We start from the raw sequence: 19,437 nt of genomic DNA on the forward strand, positions 1-19,437 counted from the left end.
TTGCCCCAGTTTACTTAACTGGATTTTCCCCTCGTGTTTGAGTCAATATGTCAAACTCTCCATCTAAATGTTGTAGAGAACCTGTGATCTGTAACCAAGTTTACCAAACAGAGTTCTGCACAGAAACCTTTCCTATGGTTTTAGTTAAAACCCAGACTATGTTTAGCAACCAATTTTAACCAACAAGTTACTGTTCTTAAGCAAGGTAGCATGCCCATACAAGATGTATACCTTTAAAAAAAATGCTTATCTGATATTAGAGCATTCACATTTATATTTGGCATAAATTACAGAGTTTTGATGGGGGGGCAGAGATGCAGGGCTGCCCTGTGGGGGAGGCCAGGAACTGCTCTATGCCCATCACAGCCCCTTCCAGCTGAAAAAACAGTGTAAAAACCCCTTTGCACACCAAAAGTTCAATTGGTCAGAGGAGCACGTGCCACTTGTGCAGGTAGGAGACACAAGGAACATGCACCAAAGGAGACACGGGAGTTGATGTGGGAGGAGGGGGTGGTGGAGGAGGCAGGTGGAAGGGGACAGTGTTGGTGACCCAGCTTGATAAACAGTCATGGAAGGAGGTGCCCTGTCCCAGAGGAGGCATACCTCTGAAAGGACTGTAGCCCATAGATGACTCGCGCTGGAGCAGGGACAACCCTGAGGGACTCACGGCTTGAGCAGAGGTAGCAATTAAGAAACCAGGAGTGTTGGAAGTAAATGAGTAAGAAGTCAGGACTGGCAGAAAGAAACTGTTACGTACGTACCCTGACCCCTGAAGGGTTTGGATGGGGCTGGTGAAAACAAGGGATGTTGAGACAATGAAGTGGGGTGGGGGAGAGTTGGCTTTGACTGAAGTTGGCCTTGCAGGAGGGTGAGGAAAAGTGTGTCTCTGTTCATTTAATTGTCATCTGTTCCTCCCACCCCATACCTGAATCACTAATTAAAAGTTTATGCTAATTGGCAATAAATTAAGTAAAATTCCACAAGTTGAGGTGTTTCAGCCTGTGAAAACAGTACCTGATTAGGTGGGTGAAAAACACTTAGAGGCAATAGCTTTTGTTAGAACAAAGGGGGGGGGGGGGGGGGGGGGGTAAAAAATTTCAGACATACAAGTGCTTCTTTAAATTTGAAATAAGAGCTGGAAACTCCAAACATTCTGGTGCAAAGTGAGTAGAAAGGATCTTTTACAGGTCAGGATCTCTGCAAAGTGCATGACATTATTTTGTTTGGGACTCCCTTGTAACTCTGCCTCCTTCTTCAGCATTCCCCCCATTAACTGTTGGGTTTGACCTACCTTTGTGTTGGGTGTGCAAGCCAGGATCCACCTGGAAAACTTCAGCAAAAGGCGAACATCGTTTCCCAGCTCACGGACTTTCAGCCGCGAGCATCTAACGCCCGCACCGCGCACCGCACCCAGCCTGCGGGATGGCCGCTGCCGCGACGCGGGGTGGATCTCGCGCAGCACCACAGGCAGCGGGGAGGAAAGCGCGGTTTGTCGTGCCTACGTCCACCCCGTCCTCATCTCTGGCACTCTGGCTGGTGAGAGGCGCTATCTCGGAAAGCTCGGAGCTGCTGCCCACGTTGGATGATCCCAGTGCTACCTCCCTGCCTTTCTTCAAGGCAGCAGTAACGCTGACACGAGCCCTGCCCCTCTCAGGGGCCTCCAGCGTCCCTGTAGGGTTCTCAGGCACAGGTGAAGAGTGACACCCTGTAAATCCCCACTAAAGCCCTTGGCTTCCTCTCTGATCTGTTGTGCAAAACTCGGTACAAAATTTTACCCAGGAAGCTGCCATAAGGCTATCCGCTGGGGGAATTCTCCCGTGTGGGCCTGAACCACTTGCTGTGGGAGATAAATGCAGCAGGGTGGATTTTTTTGCAGAGTCCCAGCCCTGTTTTGGGACCATGGATGTGGTGGTGTACTGCAGCTTCAGTGACTCTTGATTGGTATTTCACGAAAGAAGGCCAAACCTTCTACAGGGCAGCCCTTTGGCTTTGCTATACCTCAGAAAGCTCCTCCCGGGTGTGCCTCTTTCTCCCACACCTCTTCTCCTCCAACTTGCACCAGGCTTTCTATAATAAAGCAAAGAGAATAAAAACCGATTAAATGAAAGCAGCAAAGCCACCACCTCTGCACAAAGGGGCTACCTGCAAAGGTTGGGGGAGAACATGTCTTGGGGGACTGGCTTTCCTCACTCTGAGATACCTGAAAATTGAGATGGTTGACATAAACTGCAGTGGCCCTCGGGCACTTCCATCATGGTTTCTGTTAGCCTGCAGGATAAGGGAACAAATCATACATGCCAAGCAGAAATAAGAAGAGGCTGAAGTACATGAGTCATTGTCTCTCCAAGGTTCTCTTCTTGTCTGGCCTTGATCTATACTGGGAGCAGGTCATAAGGCTCCTTGCTTCCCGGATGGCAAGCACATGACACATCTTCCTGAGTAACTGCATCCGGCAGGGCACTGAGTGGGGCTTTCAGTACGTGGCAGCCCAACTTGGACTAAATCTCTCCTTTTTATCTGAAAAAAGGGGTAGAGACAGAAGGGAAAACCTATTTGTGTCTGAGGGCTGTGCACTGAGGGGAAAATGTGGCTTTTTTGGGGCAGAAAGCCAACCGTCTGTGTATTTGGTATTTCTTGTTATGACCCAGCTGGGTGCTGTGGAACTTTTTCAAGACCGTTTGGTGACTTCTAAATAGATCTCTGCATCTCTGGGGGTGGCACATCCCACTTGGGAGTTTTGAAAAAGGAATTTTGGTATCAGTTGGATATTATATGTGACAGGAAAATGACATCAAGCAGCACCCTAAGGCATCAGCAGGTGTAAATCAGTATCGGAGGCAATGAGTGTGAGGATGTGGTACTCTCCTATTGAGGAAAGGGGCCCTTATTTGAAGGTTTTGTACTGTCTTCCTTGGACTTTCCAGGAGTGCTGGTCCAGAGACTCCACCACATGAGAGAAGATGAATGAAACATCTATGTACAACGACAAAGCTAAACCAGTTGCACCTTCCTTTGCAGAAAGGCAGAAAGCATTCCTCTTTATCCTTGACTTGTCCGCTGCTGTGCAACTTTCCCCTCTGTGACACCTGCGCTGACGGGAGCACTGGCAGCATATCCGCAAGCTGCCACGAGAGCGTGGGGTGAATCGCAGCCCCAGGTGGCACGGTGACCCACTGCTGGGTGTCTCCTGCCCGGGCCTGACAGGAAAGCAGGGTTCTCTTACGAGATTTAAGTCGGAATTTGTATTTTGTGGCCTCGAATTTCCTGGGATTGAAAGCACTAGTTTGTCGTTATTGTTCAGCAGAATCCAGGAGCTCTGGGACCTTTTTCTCTTTCTTGCCCAGTCTCACGGGGACTGTGGCCAGGATTTGGGGGGGTTTAGAGGTGGGGCATTACGTTAAGGCACTTCCTCAACTACACTTGGTGCCTGCTGGATGGTGGCACAGCTCACAGGTTTCCTGGGCTGCTATCCCTATGAATAGCAATCTATGACTTGTTTGCTGTGTGTATTTTGATGGCCTAGAAGAAAGTGGAACGCTTCTAACTTAGCGGATGTAGGATTGGGTGCCAAAACGTGCGGAGCACCCTGGACTCTCAGAATTGCATTATTGCCTGGGCTCACCCAAGTGCTGCAGACTTCCATGCCCAGGACTAGAGGTAGCAGCTAAGCAGGGTCTTTGTGCCCTTGGGGAGGCCGAGTCTCTCTCTGTCTTGTGTAGCACCCTGCTGTGCTGCGCAGCCACGTGCTCCCAAAGGGACCAGTGGTGGTTTCTTCTCTCTTTTCCGATAGATTTTGGAGGATTTTGTTTTGTTTTAAATGAAGAAAAATTACTGATAGAGAGCTGGGTTAGCGCAACTATCCAGGGGAATGCGCCCATATTAGGCAGCCCAAGATGAGAAAAGGAAAATGCGTGCTTTGCCCTGCCTCTCCCAATGTTTCTATAAACTAATCTCTTTCTAACTTGCTTGTAATTCTTTTAGGTGACGCAAATTGTGAGGTCTTCCTCTGCATTTGGTCCAGATCCCCCCTGTTTGAACCAAGACCAGCCCAGTCACTGAGCCAGTTTACAACCCGTTAGTGTGTTTAGAATACAGAATAATCTCTCTTCCAAGTACAAACAGACTTTTCTCATAATATTTAGTGCTGTTTCACCTTCCTGAAAAGATACAAATAATAGTAATGCCTGAGCTGACTTGCTGGAAGAGGGCTTCTTGTCAGTGCAGCCAGCCTCACCGATCTGGGCTGGGCAGCACTGTGTTTCACAGCATGGTTCGGTGTTTTGCAACCACCACCCCCCACGCACAGAAGAGAGGGAAGGAAGAGCAAGGGAACAAAACGCGATCACTGCACCACACTGACAAAGGAACTTGTGTGTCTTTTATTGAAATAGTTACAACTGTAGCTCTGCAAAAAAGACCGTGAATGCCTCGTCAGTGTTTGTGTGTGAGGGAAATGGTGGCGGGGGGTGGTGGTGGTTGTATTATGATTATATACACCTTTCATCATACAGGGGCCACCCAGGTGATCTGGGACACAGAGTGCCACAGCTGGGAGCTGAACACCCTGCATAAAACAAATCAAACTCTATACACCTTGGAAAGCGGGCTCTGGGCTTCCCCCCTCCCCTGCCCTGGCATTTGATGGTGTGAATTTGGAGTGCTGGGCTGGCTTCCCGTCACAGGCACCTGGCAGATGAGTGGAGACATCTGCTACCCACTAGATCATTTTAGAGAGGTGGCTTCCCCCTCTGCGCAAGGACTGAATCGTGGCATGTGTCAAGCAACTCCAGGTACGGCTATTTGCAGACACGTGGCAACTTCCAGGGGGCACTGACTCCACAAGGACTACCTTGCAATCGTCAGAATTCATGTATTTCTCTTGTCTTTCACTCATTCACTGTCAATGGGGGAAAAAGAGTGTCTCTCTGAGACAAACCACCTTAGAAAGCTCTCGCATAACTTTCAAATGAAACATCCTGAACCTTGTAACCTTTGAGCCTTTCCCATCGTTTTCTTAACGCCTGTCAAACTAACATGGTGCTCTCAGCTTCTTTTTAGAGCTCGGCTAGCAGCATCACAAACCTCTAAGCAAGTCCCATTATGGCTATGGCACTTCTAAGCATTGCCTTGAGTGGAATCACAGGGATGCTCCAAGAATCCACTGGCTGCAGCACAAGCAGCCTGCTTACCGCATCCCTGCCTGGCACTTCTCCAAACGTAACTGTGCTGGAGCACACTGGGCCATGTACTGTTCTGAGTGGGAACTCACTGCTTCTCCGAGGCAGCATTGGTGCCGTTGAAGCCTGGACAGTCTCAGCTTATGGCCTGACAACTTTCTGGCCAGATGGGGCTTTGCTTCAGCATCCACTCAACAACATTCTTGACAACTTCCACAACTCCTTGACCTCATGCCAAAGCCAAATCCTGCTTAAGTCCTTCTCAGCGTGACTAGGAATTTGATTAGTTGCCCCAGCCACACTGCCTCTGGAAAAGGCCTTCTGAAATGTCACCTTTTACTAGGGCTAAAAGGACCAGCCACTCCCAGAGGACACTGAAGCTGACAAATGTTCATAGCCCTGCCAAAGTGGCAGTGCTAAAATCCTTTATAGTAATTGTGGCTCTGGCAAATGCTAGCTTTGGGGGAGGTATGAGAAGAGAGAATGAATGCACAATTAATTGGGGAAAAAAACCAATTTGGGGTTAAAATGTTACATATGCCATCTGTCAGTGAAAGCTGGGCTCCGTTTGGTATGGCTGGAACCCAGCCTCAAACAGCAACGAACGCAGACTGTGAGCTAGACTGCTGGGGGACAAGAGATGAGCAGAGAGAAGCAGCAGTGATTTCTGGGATGGAGGTGAAGGGTCTTCCTTTGGATGAAAGGTGGTGATGAACAGTGAATAGTGGAGGACTTAGTGCAAGCATGAAGATTTTTACCTAATTCTGATGGACCCTTAGCTGTCCCAGTTCTCCGGTCATCCACACACAGCAGCAGCTGACTGGAGAAAATAAAGCTGAGTTTTCCCTTTCCCACTTTAAAAAGAAATGGAGTCAGACCACGTACAGGTCATCTAATTCACAGACAGAGTCTGGTGGCACTCTGCCCACTAGACACCTAGCCAGTGAAGTCTCTTCCATAGAAAAAGGGTGTAAAGACAAAACAAGAACAACCCCCCCCCCCCCCATGCGTTCCCCCACGCCAGCCAAAATGAACGTTAAACCCCAACATTACATACACATTAGCATTGCTTTACACTTATTGCCCCATGCAGCCTGCTAGATTCTTCACACCCTGATCATATCTTACAGAATATTTTCTGCTGCACATACACAAAAAAATATTCAGTTCTTCCACATCCATCTCCCTAGACAAATGTCTCTTCTGCAAATGCCACTGTATCACACTCCTCTGTGGCCACCTCTGCCAGCGGCTGGCTCCTGAGCCACTCCACCCTGCTCCGAAGGAGTTCATTCTCCACCGCTTCCGCCTCAGCCATGGGACAGGTCTTGGTTTCATCGTGCTTGAAATACTCCCTGACGGTGTCTCGAATGGAGGCGGGGAGGATGATACGGATAGTGTGGCTGAATGCGTTGAAGCCCTTGCTTTGGGTTGGCGCCTGCGCCGTTTCCACTGGCTTGCTCTCCAGCTCCTCGGGAGTGGAGGCACTTTGGGGGTTCTCTTTGCGATCTGTCTGGGGGGATGGGATCGTTGGTTCATGGTAGTAGCGCCTGGAGATGGACTGCAGGACAAGGGGGGTATTCTGCCCGTAGAAAACTGTCTGGGGGATATGAACTCTCACAGTCTGCAAGCTCTTGGACAGGCTTTGCTCAGTACTGCTGCTGGGCGAGTCACTGCTGCTGGTGTTTGCCATGGATGCTTCCTTCTCCTCTTCCACTGGAGATCTCCAAGAGCTTTCTTTATTTGGGGCCACATAAAAAGTTATCTTGGTGCGTTTCAGGCTTTCCTGGCTTGGAGGGCAGGCATCAACGCTTTTGATTTCTATGTTCTTCACTGCCTTCTCCCTATGCTGCTGGTGGCTGATCTGTGGGGATTTCTCGCTGGCTGGGCTGGCAGCTGGGAGCTCAGGGTTTTGTTCAAACTCCTTGGTGTAATCCCGGCTCCGGAGCCCTGGGCCAGGGCCCCCTACACCACTCAGCTGACTCTCTTCTTCTTCCCAGTCAATATCAGTCTGTGTGCTTCCCACGGCAGCTCTGCTGACAGATGGAAAACTGTTCTCCTCCCCAAAGCAATGACTACTCTCTACAGCCTTGGGTTCATACTCATGGAAACTATCCAGGTCACATGGATGTGAAGGCATAGGAGATGTGAAGGACTTGTGCCACTCTTTCAGAGACCTCTTGGCAATCTTGGGGGACACAGCATGAAGCCTGGCAGACGTGCCAAACATGAACGGCAGGGACGAGACGTCTGTGGGGCTAACGGCTGATGACTCTGAGCAGTAGGAGAAAGCACTGTCTAAGGAGCTGAGTGAGGAGGCAGATGGGGAGGTGGTGGTAGAAGACAGGCTAGAGAAGCTGGACCTGTTGGACAGGCTGGATTTCTGAAGGCTGAGCTTCTTCACCCTAGAGCTGGTCTGAGGTGACTGCCACAAGTTCTGCCTGGCCTTGTTAACCCCAGGGCTTAGGCCTTCATCAATCAACTTCTGGCTCTCCACCTGCAGCTGCTTGAGCCTGTGGATGTAGTCTGTATGGCTGTGCATGATGGTGGCATCACAGCTGGACTGGCGGGCCACTGGCTCATGGCTCTGAGCAGGAAGCTGGGAGCTGAGGCAGACGCTGGGCTCCGATGAGCACCGGTCCCTGGCTGGGCTGAGTGAGCGTATTGAGCCAATGGAGCAGAAGGAGCCCTCCTCTTCCAGGAGGTCATAGCTGTCCGCACTGGTGGTGTTCTGGGCTTTGCTTTGGTAGCAGGCTGTGATCTCACTGAACAAGTCCCAGTCTTCCTGATCCTCATCGAGTAACAAGCTGCTGGATGGTTCAAAAATGACATCTGTTTCAGGTACCAGGTGGTGCTTTGGTCCTTCTGGGTCACAAGCAGAAAATTCCAGCTCATCAGAGGAATCATCATGCTGAGCCAACCCTATGCCTGTGGCAGAGAACACAAATTAATTTGTTGCCTATGTCTCCTAAACCCATATAGTACCTTACAACCAAGGCTGGAAAATATTACCAAGTCCATGGAAAAGCAAAGATGATTGATTATTTTCACAGGGACCAGAGCAGGACTGGGAACAATATCAAAAATTCTGGCTTTATGACCTGAGCTTTCACTGCTGGCCTGTATTTATAGGATAGAGACAACTTGATCTCTTTCCATTCGACCATTTGGTTTACCTTTACAGAACTAATCTGGAAGAAAACACTGCTGGGACATGGCATTGCTAAGGCTACACTAAATTCTTGTGATGGCTGGAATAGGTTGAACAGCAGTCACAGGGAAAGACAATCATCCTCAGGGACACATCTGAAGTGATGCACCTCAGCCCTCTGCTTTGCCGTCGCTTCCTGCCTGTGCCTGACAGGCAAAGGGAAAACCCAAACCAACTGCTTTTCAACGTTTTTCCTTGGAAAAGACATGAAGGGAAAGCAATCTCTTTTGCATGAGGAGTTTCCCTATTAAAAGATTTTAAACATTTCTGGAAGATACAGTACCACCAACTTACCCAGAGATTCCTCTGAGTTTTTAGACTTCTTTTTGTCTGGTCTTTGAAACAAGGAAGCAATGTCACCTCCAAAAATCTCTCCTGAGTTTTCAATCAGGAACTGCACTAACAAGGCCACCTGGCAAAGACATGAATTCACAGAGTCAGTTTCATGAAAATATAGCCAGCTGTATAAAGCAAGTCAAATCAGTCCCAGAACGTTCATCTTCCTTTGACAAAAAAGTAATTTCCTACAGAATTTTTTGCTCAAGAAGCTGTTAAGAATGTGGTAATAATGCATCTGTATGAACTACACCTGGGGCAAGAATAAGTACCTGAACTGGTACAGTGAGCTGGGTACAGCATCTTCTAGAGTTTCCCTTACTATAGGTAACACCTCATAAAGCTACAAGCAAGCATTGCTCCCCTCTGATGCTCTGTCATGTTCATTGCTTACTTTGTCTCGGCAAGAGGCTTTAGACTCAGCTGAAGTGGCAGTGTCTAACTTCAGCTGCTCCATCTTTCTTGTGTTTGCTTGACCATATAGAAAGTTCATCCGGTAAAGCAACCACAGCTTCCCTTTCCACCCTGGATAAACTGGGTGGCTAAGTTCCCCTACCGGCACGGACACAGCTCCACAGGGGAAAGGACGAAGCCCAGCTGCCACTCAGCACTGTCACTGATCCTATGCCTTCCTTTAGTCTACAAAATACAGTGCCCATAAAAAGCAGTAAAAGGGGAAGACAAGCCTGAGGCCATACTCATGAAAGATTACCTTCTTTGTGGACCTGCTCTCCTCTTCAGGCCCAGTGGGACTTGGTAGCCACAGCATATTGGGTGCTATGCAAAGGGCCAGGTTAAAGGCATTCATCTGATTCACCCCGGAATTCTGCTCAATATGGTGGAGGACTCCAAAGAGGTGTCTGAGTAAGATGAGATTGGCCTCTGGAAGCTGGTTGACTAGACTATTCAGGGAGTAGGAACAAAGGAAAACAGTGCTGTTCACAAAAATCTGCTCTTCAAATATCAGAAGTTGCTTCCCAAAGCTTTTGCCCCCTTCTGCCCTTTTGCAACCAGTTTGAGACATTCACATTTGATAATAAAGTAAGACTGTGTCACTCTCCTCCACCAACTTATGTGAGCGCCACAGCTTTACATCCGTATGGCCCACCTGCTCTGGTCGCAGGGCCTGAGGGACCGAGGGACTGACGTCCAGAACACGTGGGCAGAAGTCCATAATGCCTTAACAAAACAACGATTGCCCAAAGGAGACACATACAGCTCCAGGCCAGCAGCACGAGACAATGCCTGTGTCCCATCCTGTAGACACACCGGATGAGGGAGGCCCAGGCTAGATGGCAAGGCTCAAAAACTGAGCTGAGCCATTTGACAAGAAGAGGTTTGATACACTGCATGTCCCACAGGATGCTGATAGACTATTCTTGCTCAGGGCAGCAACTTCAAGGCAGTAAAGCCGTTTTCAAGGTCCCAGTCACTATCTTGGCAGGGCTATTTTTTCTAACTGCCAATACGACGATCATCTTCATTTTGTGCACGTAAGAAAAAAGTTACCATTGTTAAGGATCTAATTCCACTAACATTTGATGAACTCCTGGTGGCTGAATTATTGTGCTTTTTCACTTTGCTGGTTCTGGTAATTTGAACTGGTCATCAGAAAAGAATTTTCTAATGACATTTTTTGGGGTCAGAAATGTTAACAATGTTCATAAAAGACCACTGAAAGGAAGATGTTCTGACCAGTGACACTGGCAATCAGCAATAGCTCTACTGTGGCCTGGAGCATAGCCAGGAGCCTCCCAGAAGATGAAGTCTATGCTTAGGGCTGTATGCTCCTCCCTCCCTCCCCCCCCCAGCAAAAGGAGCTTTTACGAAGGCTTTTACGAACCTTTTGATAGCTTCAATCTTATGTGCCCGATTTTCCGTGTCCACAGCTTCCATCCACAGTCCGTGCATGTCTGAGGATAGAACACTGTCAGGTATATTTCGGAGAAAATCCTGAATTAAATATATATATGCAGAGCAGTCTGGTCAGTTTTGAGTTCCTTGTTTTGGTTTCACCATGCATATAGTCATTGTTTACTAATATTAAGCACAAGATAAAACAAGACATGACACAAACGGATTTCTCCTCCCCTCCCCACTTCCACCAAGCTGTCCTCCTCAGGGCTCTTCCACTGCAGCACCGCAGAACTGTCTGGCAGCTGCTGATGGCCGAGGGTGAACAGCCAGCCCTCGTGCCCTGCCCCTTCTCCACAACAGGACCCATCTCTGCTGCAGCAGGCGAAGCACTCATCCCTAAGCCTGTGCATAGTTCTGTTTGTTTGAAACATTTCTCAGCTCTGAGGATTGCTGGTTTTTTTTTTTTTTTCTCAGGGGACTATTTAACAACTCAATATATGCGCCTTGCATTGGAAAGTGCCTGAATATCCTCCCAGTCACAGCTTTTTGTACTAGGCCAACAAAAGCAAGAAACAGGGCTGTTTTTTTGATTCTTTAGGTGCCTGAAGTGTTCTGACCAGATTTGATTGCCAGTTCAAAAGATATAGGCTTTTTCTTACTAAAACTTGGGTCTCATCGCAAACTTCACCCCCCACCCACCACAACCCCTCTGCTTGGATCTGGCAGCTGTTTTCCCTCTTGCTTGCTGGCTGATTAGAGGGTGAAGGCTTAGGGTCAGCTCCTTTGAGCACGCACTGTGGGGGGGGGATGCAGCGCAGTTGCACTAGTCCTCCCATATCTCCCTGCAGTCTCTTCTGTGAGTCCAGAAAGGACAAAGAGCATCAGTGCTGTGGTCACCAAAGGAGGGACTCATGCCTATGTCAGTCCAGACTCTGGCATGCTATTTGGCACTGTATAGATACCATGGTTATCTTGGAGGTACACATTACTATATCGCCTGCTGGAGGCTGTTTTGTACAGGGAGGTGCAAGGGCCGCTGCACGTATCTGCATGTGAAAACAAGCACCGCTGGGTCAGGCAGATGCCTTTGTGCACATAGATGGACCAAGCCATCAGCTAAGAGTGTGCCTTGCCGGAAAATACTTTCTGTCCCCCCCTCCTGAGATCTTCCCTACCCATAAAGACTCATGTTGCTTGCTTAAAGAAGGCAGGCATGATTAGCTCAGATAGCTGAGTTACTTGGCCAAACATACCGTGATGACAGCTGCAGCCACAAAGACTGACTCTCCATCCACCTGGACATCATCTCCAGAGTTCAGCTTCTCTTTCAGCTCCTTGCAAGTCTTGGCATTGGCAGAACGTCTGAAAATGCCCCTAGTAGAGGGACCTTCATGGTACAGCAGGAGCAGCATATCCTAACAGAAAGCACAGTCGTACTGTGAGCCCAAGAGTTTACCCTGTTGTTCGTGTATATTACACCTCACATATTATAACATAATTAGCATAAGACCTGGTCAGCATCGGGAAGAGGACAGACATACAAGAGATTTATCATGATTTAACCAGGGACAAAAGCCTGTCAGCTACGTTGCAGGTACAGTTCATGTGGGTATGCTTATCCTGTGGCAAGTGTGAATGCAGTAAATGAAGTCTAGGCTATGTAGCATGGCATAATCCACTGACGTTGCCCCTTGTCAGCTTGTGATGTCCTGTTTGGAGACAGCCACTGAAACAGGATGGACATCTGTGCACGCAGTGAAAAGGATTACACAGGAGAGGGATGCTTTCACCCTTATTACTGAGCTAGATCTGAATCACAGGCAAATGCTGGTCGTCTTCCCCGTCCAGTCCTCGTAAATACTACAGGTGGCTTTAAATTCTGGGCTAAACACATCAAGTTTATGTCAGGACAAACAGTCCAGGCTGCTCCTTACCATGATTGGCTTGGGAAGGATCCCATCAGGACAGACAGAGGACAGAGACAGGCCGAAGAGCTTCCGTGGGGTTGTAGGTGACTGCGAAGGCGGGCTGCCCGTGGGGGTGCTGGTGCTGCGGCGCAGGGCCCAGTCAATCAAGGACTTCTTCCTTTTGGTGTGTTTCTGCAGTGACTCTGAAAGAAAACACAGACCTTCGTTTCACACATCTGTCCTTCCTACTGGCTAGTGAGTGATCTACAGTGGAGGCAGAGTTCCCAGCAAAGCAAGGACTTTCTACCATCGCGTGTTTAATAACTACACTCTTAATGGGGATGGTGAGATAACATACAGCAGTGAAACCACTTGTTCATCTTTCAACCATCAGCAAAACTCTTATTCAATTACCGTTCGCTGTCTGTGCAATGTAAGAATGGCTGGCAATTGAGAGCTAATCAAGGACTGAAAGCTAATTCTGAACATTCGCACAGACAAATTTAGCCCCTCTGCAATTTCTTCCTCTTTGCATACACTCAGGTATGACAGCGACTCTGGGATATGTGTACGCTGCTAGGAAGAGTTTGGCACTGCCACAGAAAGCAGCAAAGTCTCTGCCTGGTTGTAATGTACTCCTGAAGCCATTACCTCTCCTCAGCTGCACTGGAGTTTGGAGCTTGGGTTTCAGGACAAACTGACACTGTTTTTCCTTTGGGAGCTGCTCAAGGATGGAAGCCTCTGTCCCATCAGCCAGGAGGGTGTTATTGTTGGTTCCTTGTTGCTGGTCAGCAGAATCCCGGAGACAGTTCAATGCGATGCTGAAAGGATGTTCGTGCCCTGTCGAGCAAAGACTTGTGTAAAGAGCAAGAAAAGATGCAGAGCTATGTGACTACAGCTCCAAATCTGTGCAGGAGGAAGCAGCCACATCCAATGGCTCCCACTGCAGCTGGGCCTCTAAGCAATGTTGCTCAAAACCTCTGCCTGTGGACTAAAGAGGCCAGGGCAGATCTATGCATATATATGACCATTGCTTTACAAATAATTTCGTCCAGTTAAACCTGGCCAGCCACTCCTCATTAGCAGCTCTCCAGAACGTTATGCAACAAAGCACTATTAACTGGGTTTGAGCCCTTATTAATAGTCTTATGGGCCCCACTGCGCTGACAAAATACTGTAAGCATTGCTCTGGGTAGGAGTTAGCGTACTATGACAGTCTAATACGTACTGGACGAAAACAAAAAGTAAGCATGTGCCACAACGACTTGGAAACCATCAAGAGTGAAGAATGCAATGTTTGCGATGTTTCTCTGCCACGCACACCAGTATAATTTATCGCTTATTCCTGTCATGCTAGAATTAAGGGGAAATCAGAGAGCTCTTACCAATGAGAGGGTAAGCGGGGTCATCTTTTCCTGAGATCACCCAGAGGTGGTGTTCACTTGTCCTGCCCTGGCGGTTGAGGAACAGAGAAGAGAAAGATGTTAGGTGAAGGGGGCCAGGGTGAGGGTCCCCGAGGTTGCTCTCCACTCAGAAAGGGACAGACAGCGGTAACAGCTGAACAGGCCATGAAGCCGGAATGCATGGCTATCTCCAGGAGAGCCGCATGGCTGGGAGGGACGGCGCTCTGGGTCAGGCTGATACGGAGTGGAAGGGGAAAGGTTCAGGAGAAGAGAAGACTGAGAGCCAGCAGGATGTAATCCCACATGATGGTTTTCTGGCCTATTTTAGCAATAAGTTCCGCAACCTCCCTTGGTATTAAACTGCTGGAAGACTGTCAAAGCTACCTGTTAAACACTGTAATGGGAAAGGCTGGATCACTGCCATGGGCAAGGCTCATCTGATAACCACTAATTTGTTCAGTATTTCATGGCTATATTAATGATCCTTTGACAAGCTTGGCTCAATCCTAATGCTGGACTGCAAGCACTGAAGTCCAAAGGACAAGGTTTGAATTTAATGTAGGCATGTAAGCATGTCTGTGTTTCTAGTATTTGGCACCCACACAAGTAGATCGCTTCATCTTGTAGTCCAGAGAGTATTAATGCCTTACTGGTTAGCTACAGCAAATCTACACTTCTGTACATCTTCACTGTCCTGTAAACCAGATGTTGCCAGCCTCCTTAGCTAAGATCTGCCAGACTATGCAACTGCCACTTACAGGAAGTCCAAGCTGTAGAAGGGTCTTCTTCATCACACTCTCTGCAGTTTCCACATTGGACACATTGACTGTGGTAGTCTAGAAAGGAAAACAGAGAAAATTCAGGGAGCTAATAAGAAGGAATGAAGTTTGGTTGCAGTTTCTCGCAGCTTTAAAATCTGGGGAAAACATCACTCATCTGTCTATTGACTGTCTTTATTAAATGTTCATGGTTAGAAGAGTTGTAATAATTTGAACTACACTGGAATTGTTGTTAAGCGTGATGGCTATACATTGTGAATGTTCTCCGCTACTGCTTCTGTCACAGGTTTATCATACTATCCAAAAATTTTGTCCAGTAGAAATCACAGGAACTGGGTGGTGTTCAGATGCTGTATTTGATCACATCAGTATTTGACTGATAGTAGTGCCACTGTCATTCCTAAGGGTGAACACGGCACAGCGCTAATAAACCACGAGTGTCTGGGGTTGTTCTCCGAGGGAAGAGTCCCAAGGACGAAAATGTGGCCCACCAGGCTTGGCATGAAGCCTAGAAATGTATGCTATTAACATGAAGAGATTGCGTCACATTCTAGTAAATTAATTCAGGAGAACACACCAGTGACTCTTTCATCATCAATATCCTCAACTTATTGCACTGAAAATAGGAATGACTGGGCACTCAACCACAAACCATCACCAATTATGAAGTGAAGCAGAAGAAAAAGAGGAAAGAAGCCAGAGGCCAAGAATAACCTTAAGAATTAACTGTTCTTTGGTAAGGGTCTGGCTACATCTCTATTTCCCAAACCAAAACTCTCTGAATCAGCTTCCAGTGGGAAGGAGGCAGCTGCCCAGATGCACACCCTCTAAAACCTTTTCAGGTGGGACTTGAATTTTAAACAGGGATAGCAGCAGCAGCACCACAGCCCTACCTTCTGCCCCTACCCCACAGACCTCCATGTGGTACTGGTCTGATGAGCAGGTTCTTAGCTTTACTTACAGAAGAACAGTTGTCAGCATCCAGCACAAAGATCTGAAGGGTCAGATTCTTCAGATATTCGTTTTGTTTTACCTCATTGATATGCCTGAAAGTCAAAGAAAAGGGGAGGGTATATAATTTCCCAACCAAACTTGAGAAGGACCCTAAGATTTGGATCCAAGACATCCAAGGGATCTGCTCCTTAGCTCTAAAATAAATACAGATTAATTACGATAGTAACAATAGCATGTAAAGTTCATAGTGTGGTCACATGCTCTTACTGGCTTCTTTATCTTTCTCTGAGGCCCCAGACTAGCAAAACCCCTCATGGCAGTACTTTAGTGCAGACGTGTGTCTAGCATAACATCTTCCAGCATCCTTAGGATCATTACTGTTCTCCACAAATCAAGAGACTTCTTCCCCTCTCTGTACCTACACAAACACTTCTGCCTGGATATTAGTGGAAGCAACACGTTAAAACATGACGTGAAAAAGAAACAACTGTAGCCTCTAGATGCCACGAAATACACTCACTAACACTTGTGACATTTCCATAGTGATTAGCAAAGTCAACCTCCAGCTCCAAAGGTAAAAAGGTGATCCAACAATATTATATTCTAGTGGATTTCATCTTTTCTGCATTGTCAACACCAATTTTGCTTTCAGCCAGGGGCTTCTAGATTCAGGTTTCAAAGGTGGATTTTTCAAAAGTAGCTAGACACTTAATGTGCTGAAAATCAGAGGGCAATTTGACACCTAGCATCACATATTTCTCTGAAGACTGTAGAGGAACCACTCAGGAGGAGAATGAAAGGAGGGTCACTTACCACAGTAATGCTGACAGCCATCGTTCCTTCACATCAGCTGAGCTGAAGATAAAAAGGGAGGCAGATCATCAAACAAGTGTTGAGTGGGTAACAGCCTTTGGAAACTCTACCCAGTTTCATTTATATATAGCTGTAAGTCAAAGTTCCTTCCTGCAAAGCCCTGGAACAAAAGCACAGTCCTTTCCTGCTTCTGTCCTATTTTAACAAATAACAAAAATAATAATAACAAAAAAATCCCAGCAACAAACTGGACTACATTTCCTGCCCAGGCTGGTGAGTGTTCAGATAAGGGACAAATGTCTTTCTGTGATGTTGGAGTTAACTCATCTTGTGGGCTCTTATTATTTTTGCAGTGCCCTTTAATTGCTATTTTCTCTTTCCTATTATTTCCTTCCCAATGCCTGCCGTTCCTAGAAGCTTCTGCTGCCAACATGGGTTACCCAGGTCTCAGTGACATGAAGGAAATGGAACTGCTGTTGAGTTTGGACTAAGACACGACGCACATGGCAGCTTGCATGTCAGAGCATGAGTCCTAAGGCCAGGAATGCATCACCCAGGAGAGACCATCCTGACCCTTGGAAATGATGAGACAGCACATATGAAACCTTGGTATGGTCCCCATTGCTTTTTTCACCAAGACAGTTGCCCCACAGAAGGAAAAGCAGCTGGCCAGATCAGCCCTCCCTAGCTGTGCCAGCAGAACCCCTCAGGACAGAGTGACCCTTGGAGACTGCTGACCTCTCTGCTTTTCAAAAGAGAGTATGAAGCAGAGATGCCTGAGCCAGCAGTGACCTGAGTTCCCTGCGGATATACCAGCTCTAGATTCAATTTAGCCAGGCTAGACTGAGCTCCAGGTAATAAAAACTCACCTGCTTTTTGGCAAGCCCTATTAGCTCAGGCACACCATCGGGACAGCCTTTGAGATGGCATTTGGACATAAATGGGCTGCTCTCTAGCCTGCTCCATGCTCCTCTGCATTTCTATTTTTGGGGTTAGCAAGGACTAAGCAAGCTCTGGACCGTGCTGCTTGCGCAGACTCATCTAGAAGAACCTTTCCATTTTTACAGTCAGTTGCTGTGGGCTTGGGACCCCCTGGCAGACAACTGCAGCAGGAAGGTTTGCCGAGGAGCTGCCCATGCCTCACCAGGGGCGGATATAGGATTTAATCCTGGCACAAGGCCATCTGGCATTTTTCATTGACATAACTAACCTGTCCTTCTCAAACTAGGGCGAATCTCCTACAGAAATGGCTGCTGGCAGATGGTGAAACAACAGGCTTGTAGGTTATATGATGGCACAAGCTGGTTTGCTACGGCAGATTCGGTTGTGATGGTCCAGGATGCTCTGCAGCAGGGTTAGCCCTTGCTGTAAGAACACTTGTAAGGGTTGGTCCTCTAAAAGGCTCTCAGGGACCAACCTGCAGATATCTTTCGAAGATGACTGTCTCCCAGCATCTAAGTTTTTACCACACTGCCTAATGTGGGTGGAAGTCCTCTAGTCAATGGGGAGAAGGGTTGTAGTAGAGTTCAGGGCACTATAGCCTCAGTCATTGTTTCGCTTGACACATGGGAGACTCGGACAACTGCCAGGCTGCAAAGGTGTCTGTCTGGTGTCTGATGAGATACCTGAAGGTGACAACATAGTTGGTGGTAGGCCAGCCGATGACAAATGAGTTCTCGGGACCCATCTTTTTCTCTGTCACTTCGCTGAGACAGGTGCCAGTCCACACTTCACTCAGATGCACCTGCTTTTTCAGCTTCAGGCTGGAGGAGGATCTGCAATTCAAATTATGGATTTCTTAGGCCAGATCCTAACATCTAGACCTCCAGAATCTGGTCATGCTATCTTCCAGTCATGCAGCTGCAGTGACTGCAACAAGCCCCCCCAGAACTAAATGTCTGGGCATGTGGAGGCACTACAAGCAAGTTTTGCAAGTGGATTTTGGGGTTGGTGGCTGCAGTGGGACACCTGCACCTTAGGGCAATGTGACTCACTAGAGCCACATGCCAGTAGATGTTGATTTAGTCTAATTACTGTCTATGCTATTAACTGAAGTCACCTAAGCTCTTAATTTATGTGTGGCAGAAGTAGCCAGACTAGAAGTCAGTTTTTTGTCCTTATTGCCTCTTGCCCTCATGCTATTTCTTCAAGAAGCCACATAAGGGAAAGGGCAAAACCAATTAGACAACCTCTTCCTTCAGGAAATGGAGTGAAACATTAATACCAAGAAGAATTTCTGGAGGTAGAAGGGGGAGGTGCCACATTTTAGATCCACATTTGTAAAAACGATTTGATGCCTGCTCCTCAAATAGCTCAGAGCCTAGCTTCAGCAGTACATACTGAGGAGGAGCGAGTGTGAATTGCTCTTACTTGGACTTGGCGATGACCAGCACATCACTGAACAAGATCAAATGTCTTTCCTGGGTCTGCAGGCCCACGGTTAGCTGTACTCGCTCGTCCAGGATGAAAGTGGAGCCTGGGCTGTTGAACACCCCACTTGGCAGTCCATTGTCTGAATGGGAAGAGGAAAGGGTAGTTTCCCTGGAGGAGGAAGAAAAATCGTAAGACTTTGTCAGCAGCTTTTCTCACAAGGGTTTGTGGTTGGACACAGGTGACTGTTTTGGAACAGCCCGACAGCCCCGTGCTTCCCCCAGCATTGCCCCTCTTGCGCTCAATTATGAACTGCATTTGCCTTCCTCTGCCTAATTAATTTTACCAGCCTTAGACAGATGAAAAAATCCTAAATGCCCACACCAAATCTGGGCACGTTAAGCTGCTGAAATATTCGGTTTTGAGTCATTTCTCACTCAGGTAAAACACTTATTTCCTGCACATAAGCTTGAGCTATGACTTGAAAAGAACACGGAAAACCCACGGCTCATGGCACTGCTCAGCCTGGCATGGGGAGGGACTGCCATTTCTGCGCATGTTTTCCATCCGTACTGAACTGCTTGTCAATGCAAAGGCTGCAGCACAAAGAAAACGAACTGCGTGTACTCA

At 47.7% G+C, this 19,437-nt stretch overlaps 1 protein-coding gene across 2 annotated transcripts in view; it reads right to left on the reverse strand.

Moving 5' to 3' along the window:
* Window positions 1–4,356: 4,356 nt before the first annotated feature.
* Window positions 4,357–19,437, reverse strand: part of LOC104641054 (rho GTPase-activating protein 20) — a 38,106-nt gene continuing 23,025 nt past the window's right edge. The window contains exons 3-15 of one of the 2 annotated variants that reach the window (XM_075762948.1): window positions 18,808–18,978; window positions 18,063–18,212; window positions 16,438–16,479; window positions 15,632–15,716; window positions 14,650–14,727; window positions 13,874–13,940; window positions 13,140–13,328; window positions 12,516–12,691; window positions 11,835–11,996; window positions 10,568–10,677; window positions 9,437–9,626; window positions 8,683–8,800; window positions 4,357–8,105 (exon numbers count right to left, since the gene is read on the reverse strand). In XM_075762948.1, the coding sequence (XP_075619063.1) occupies window positions 6,364–8,105; window positions 8,683–8,800; window positions 9,437–9,626; window positions 10,568–10,677; window positions 11,835–11,996; window positions 12,516–12,691; window positions 13,140–13,328; window positions 13,874–13,940; window positions 14,650–14,727; window positions 15,632–15,716; window positions 16,438–16,479; window positions 18,063–18,212; window positions 18,808–18,978 (3,280 nt within the window). In that variant the 3' untranslated portion in view covers window positions 4,357–6,363. Of the gene's footprint in view, window positions 8,106–8,682; window positions 8,801–9,436; window positions 9,627–10,567; window positions 10,678–11,834; window positions 11,997–12,515; window positions 12,692–13,139; window positions 13,329–13,873; window positions 13,941–14,649; window positions 14,728–15,631; window positions 15,717–16,437; window positions 16,598–18,062; window positions 18,213–18,807; window positions 18,979–19,437 lie in introns of both variants that reach the window. The other variant, XM_075762949.1, reaches the window with a different exon arrangement.

This window comes from Balearica regulorum, chromosome 11 (assembly GCF_011004875.1).
Source record: "Balearica regulorum gibbericeps isolate bBalReg1 chromosome 11, bBalReg1.pri, whole genome shotgun sequence".
NCBI classification, from domain to species: Eukaryota; Metazoa; Chordata; class Aves; order Gruiformes; family Gruidae; genus Balearica; species Balearica regulorum.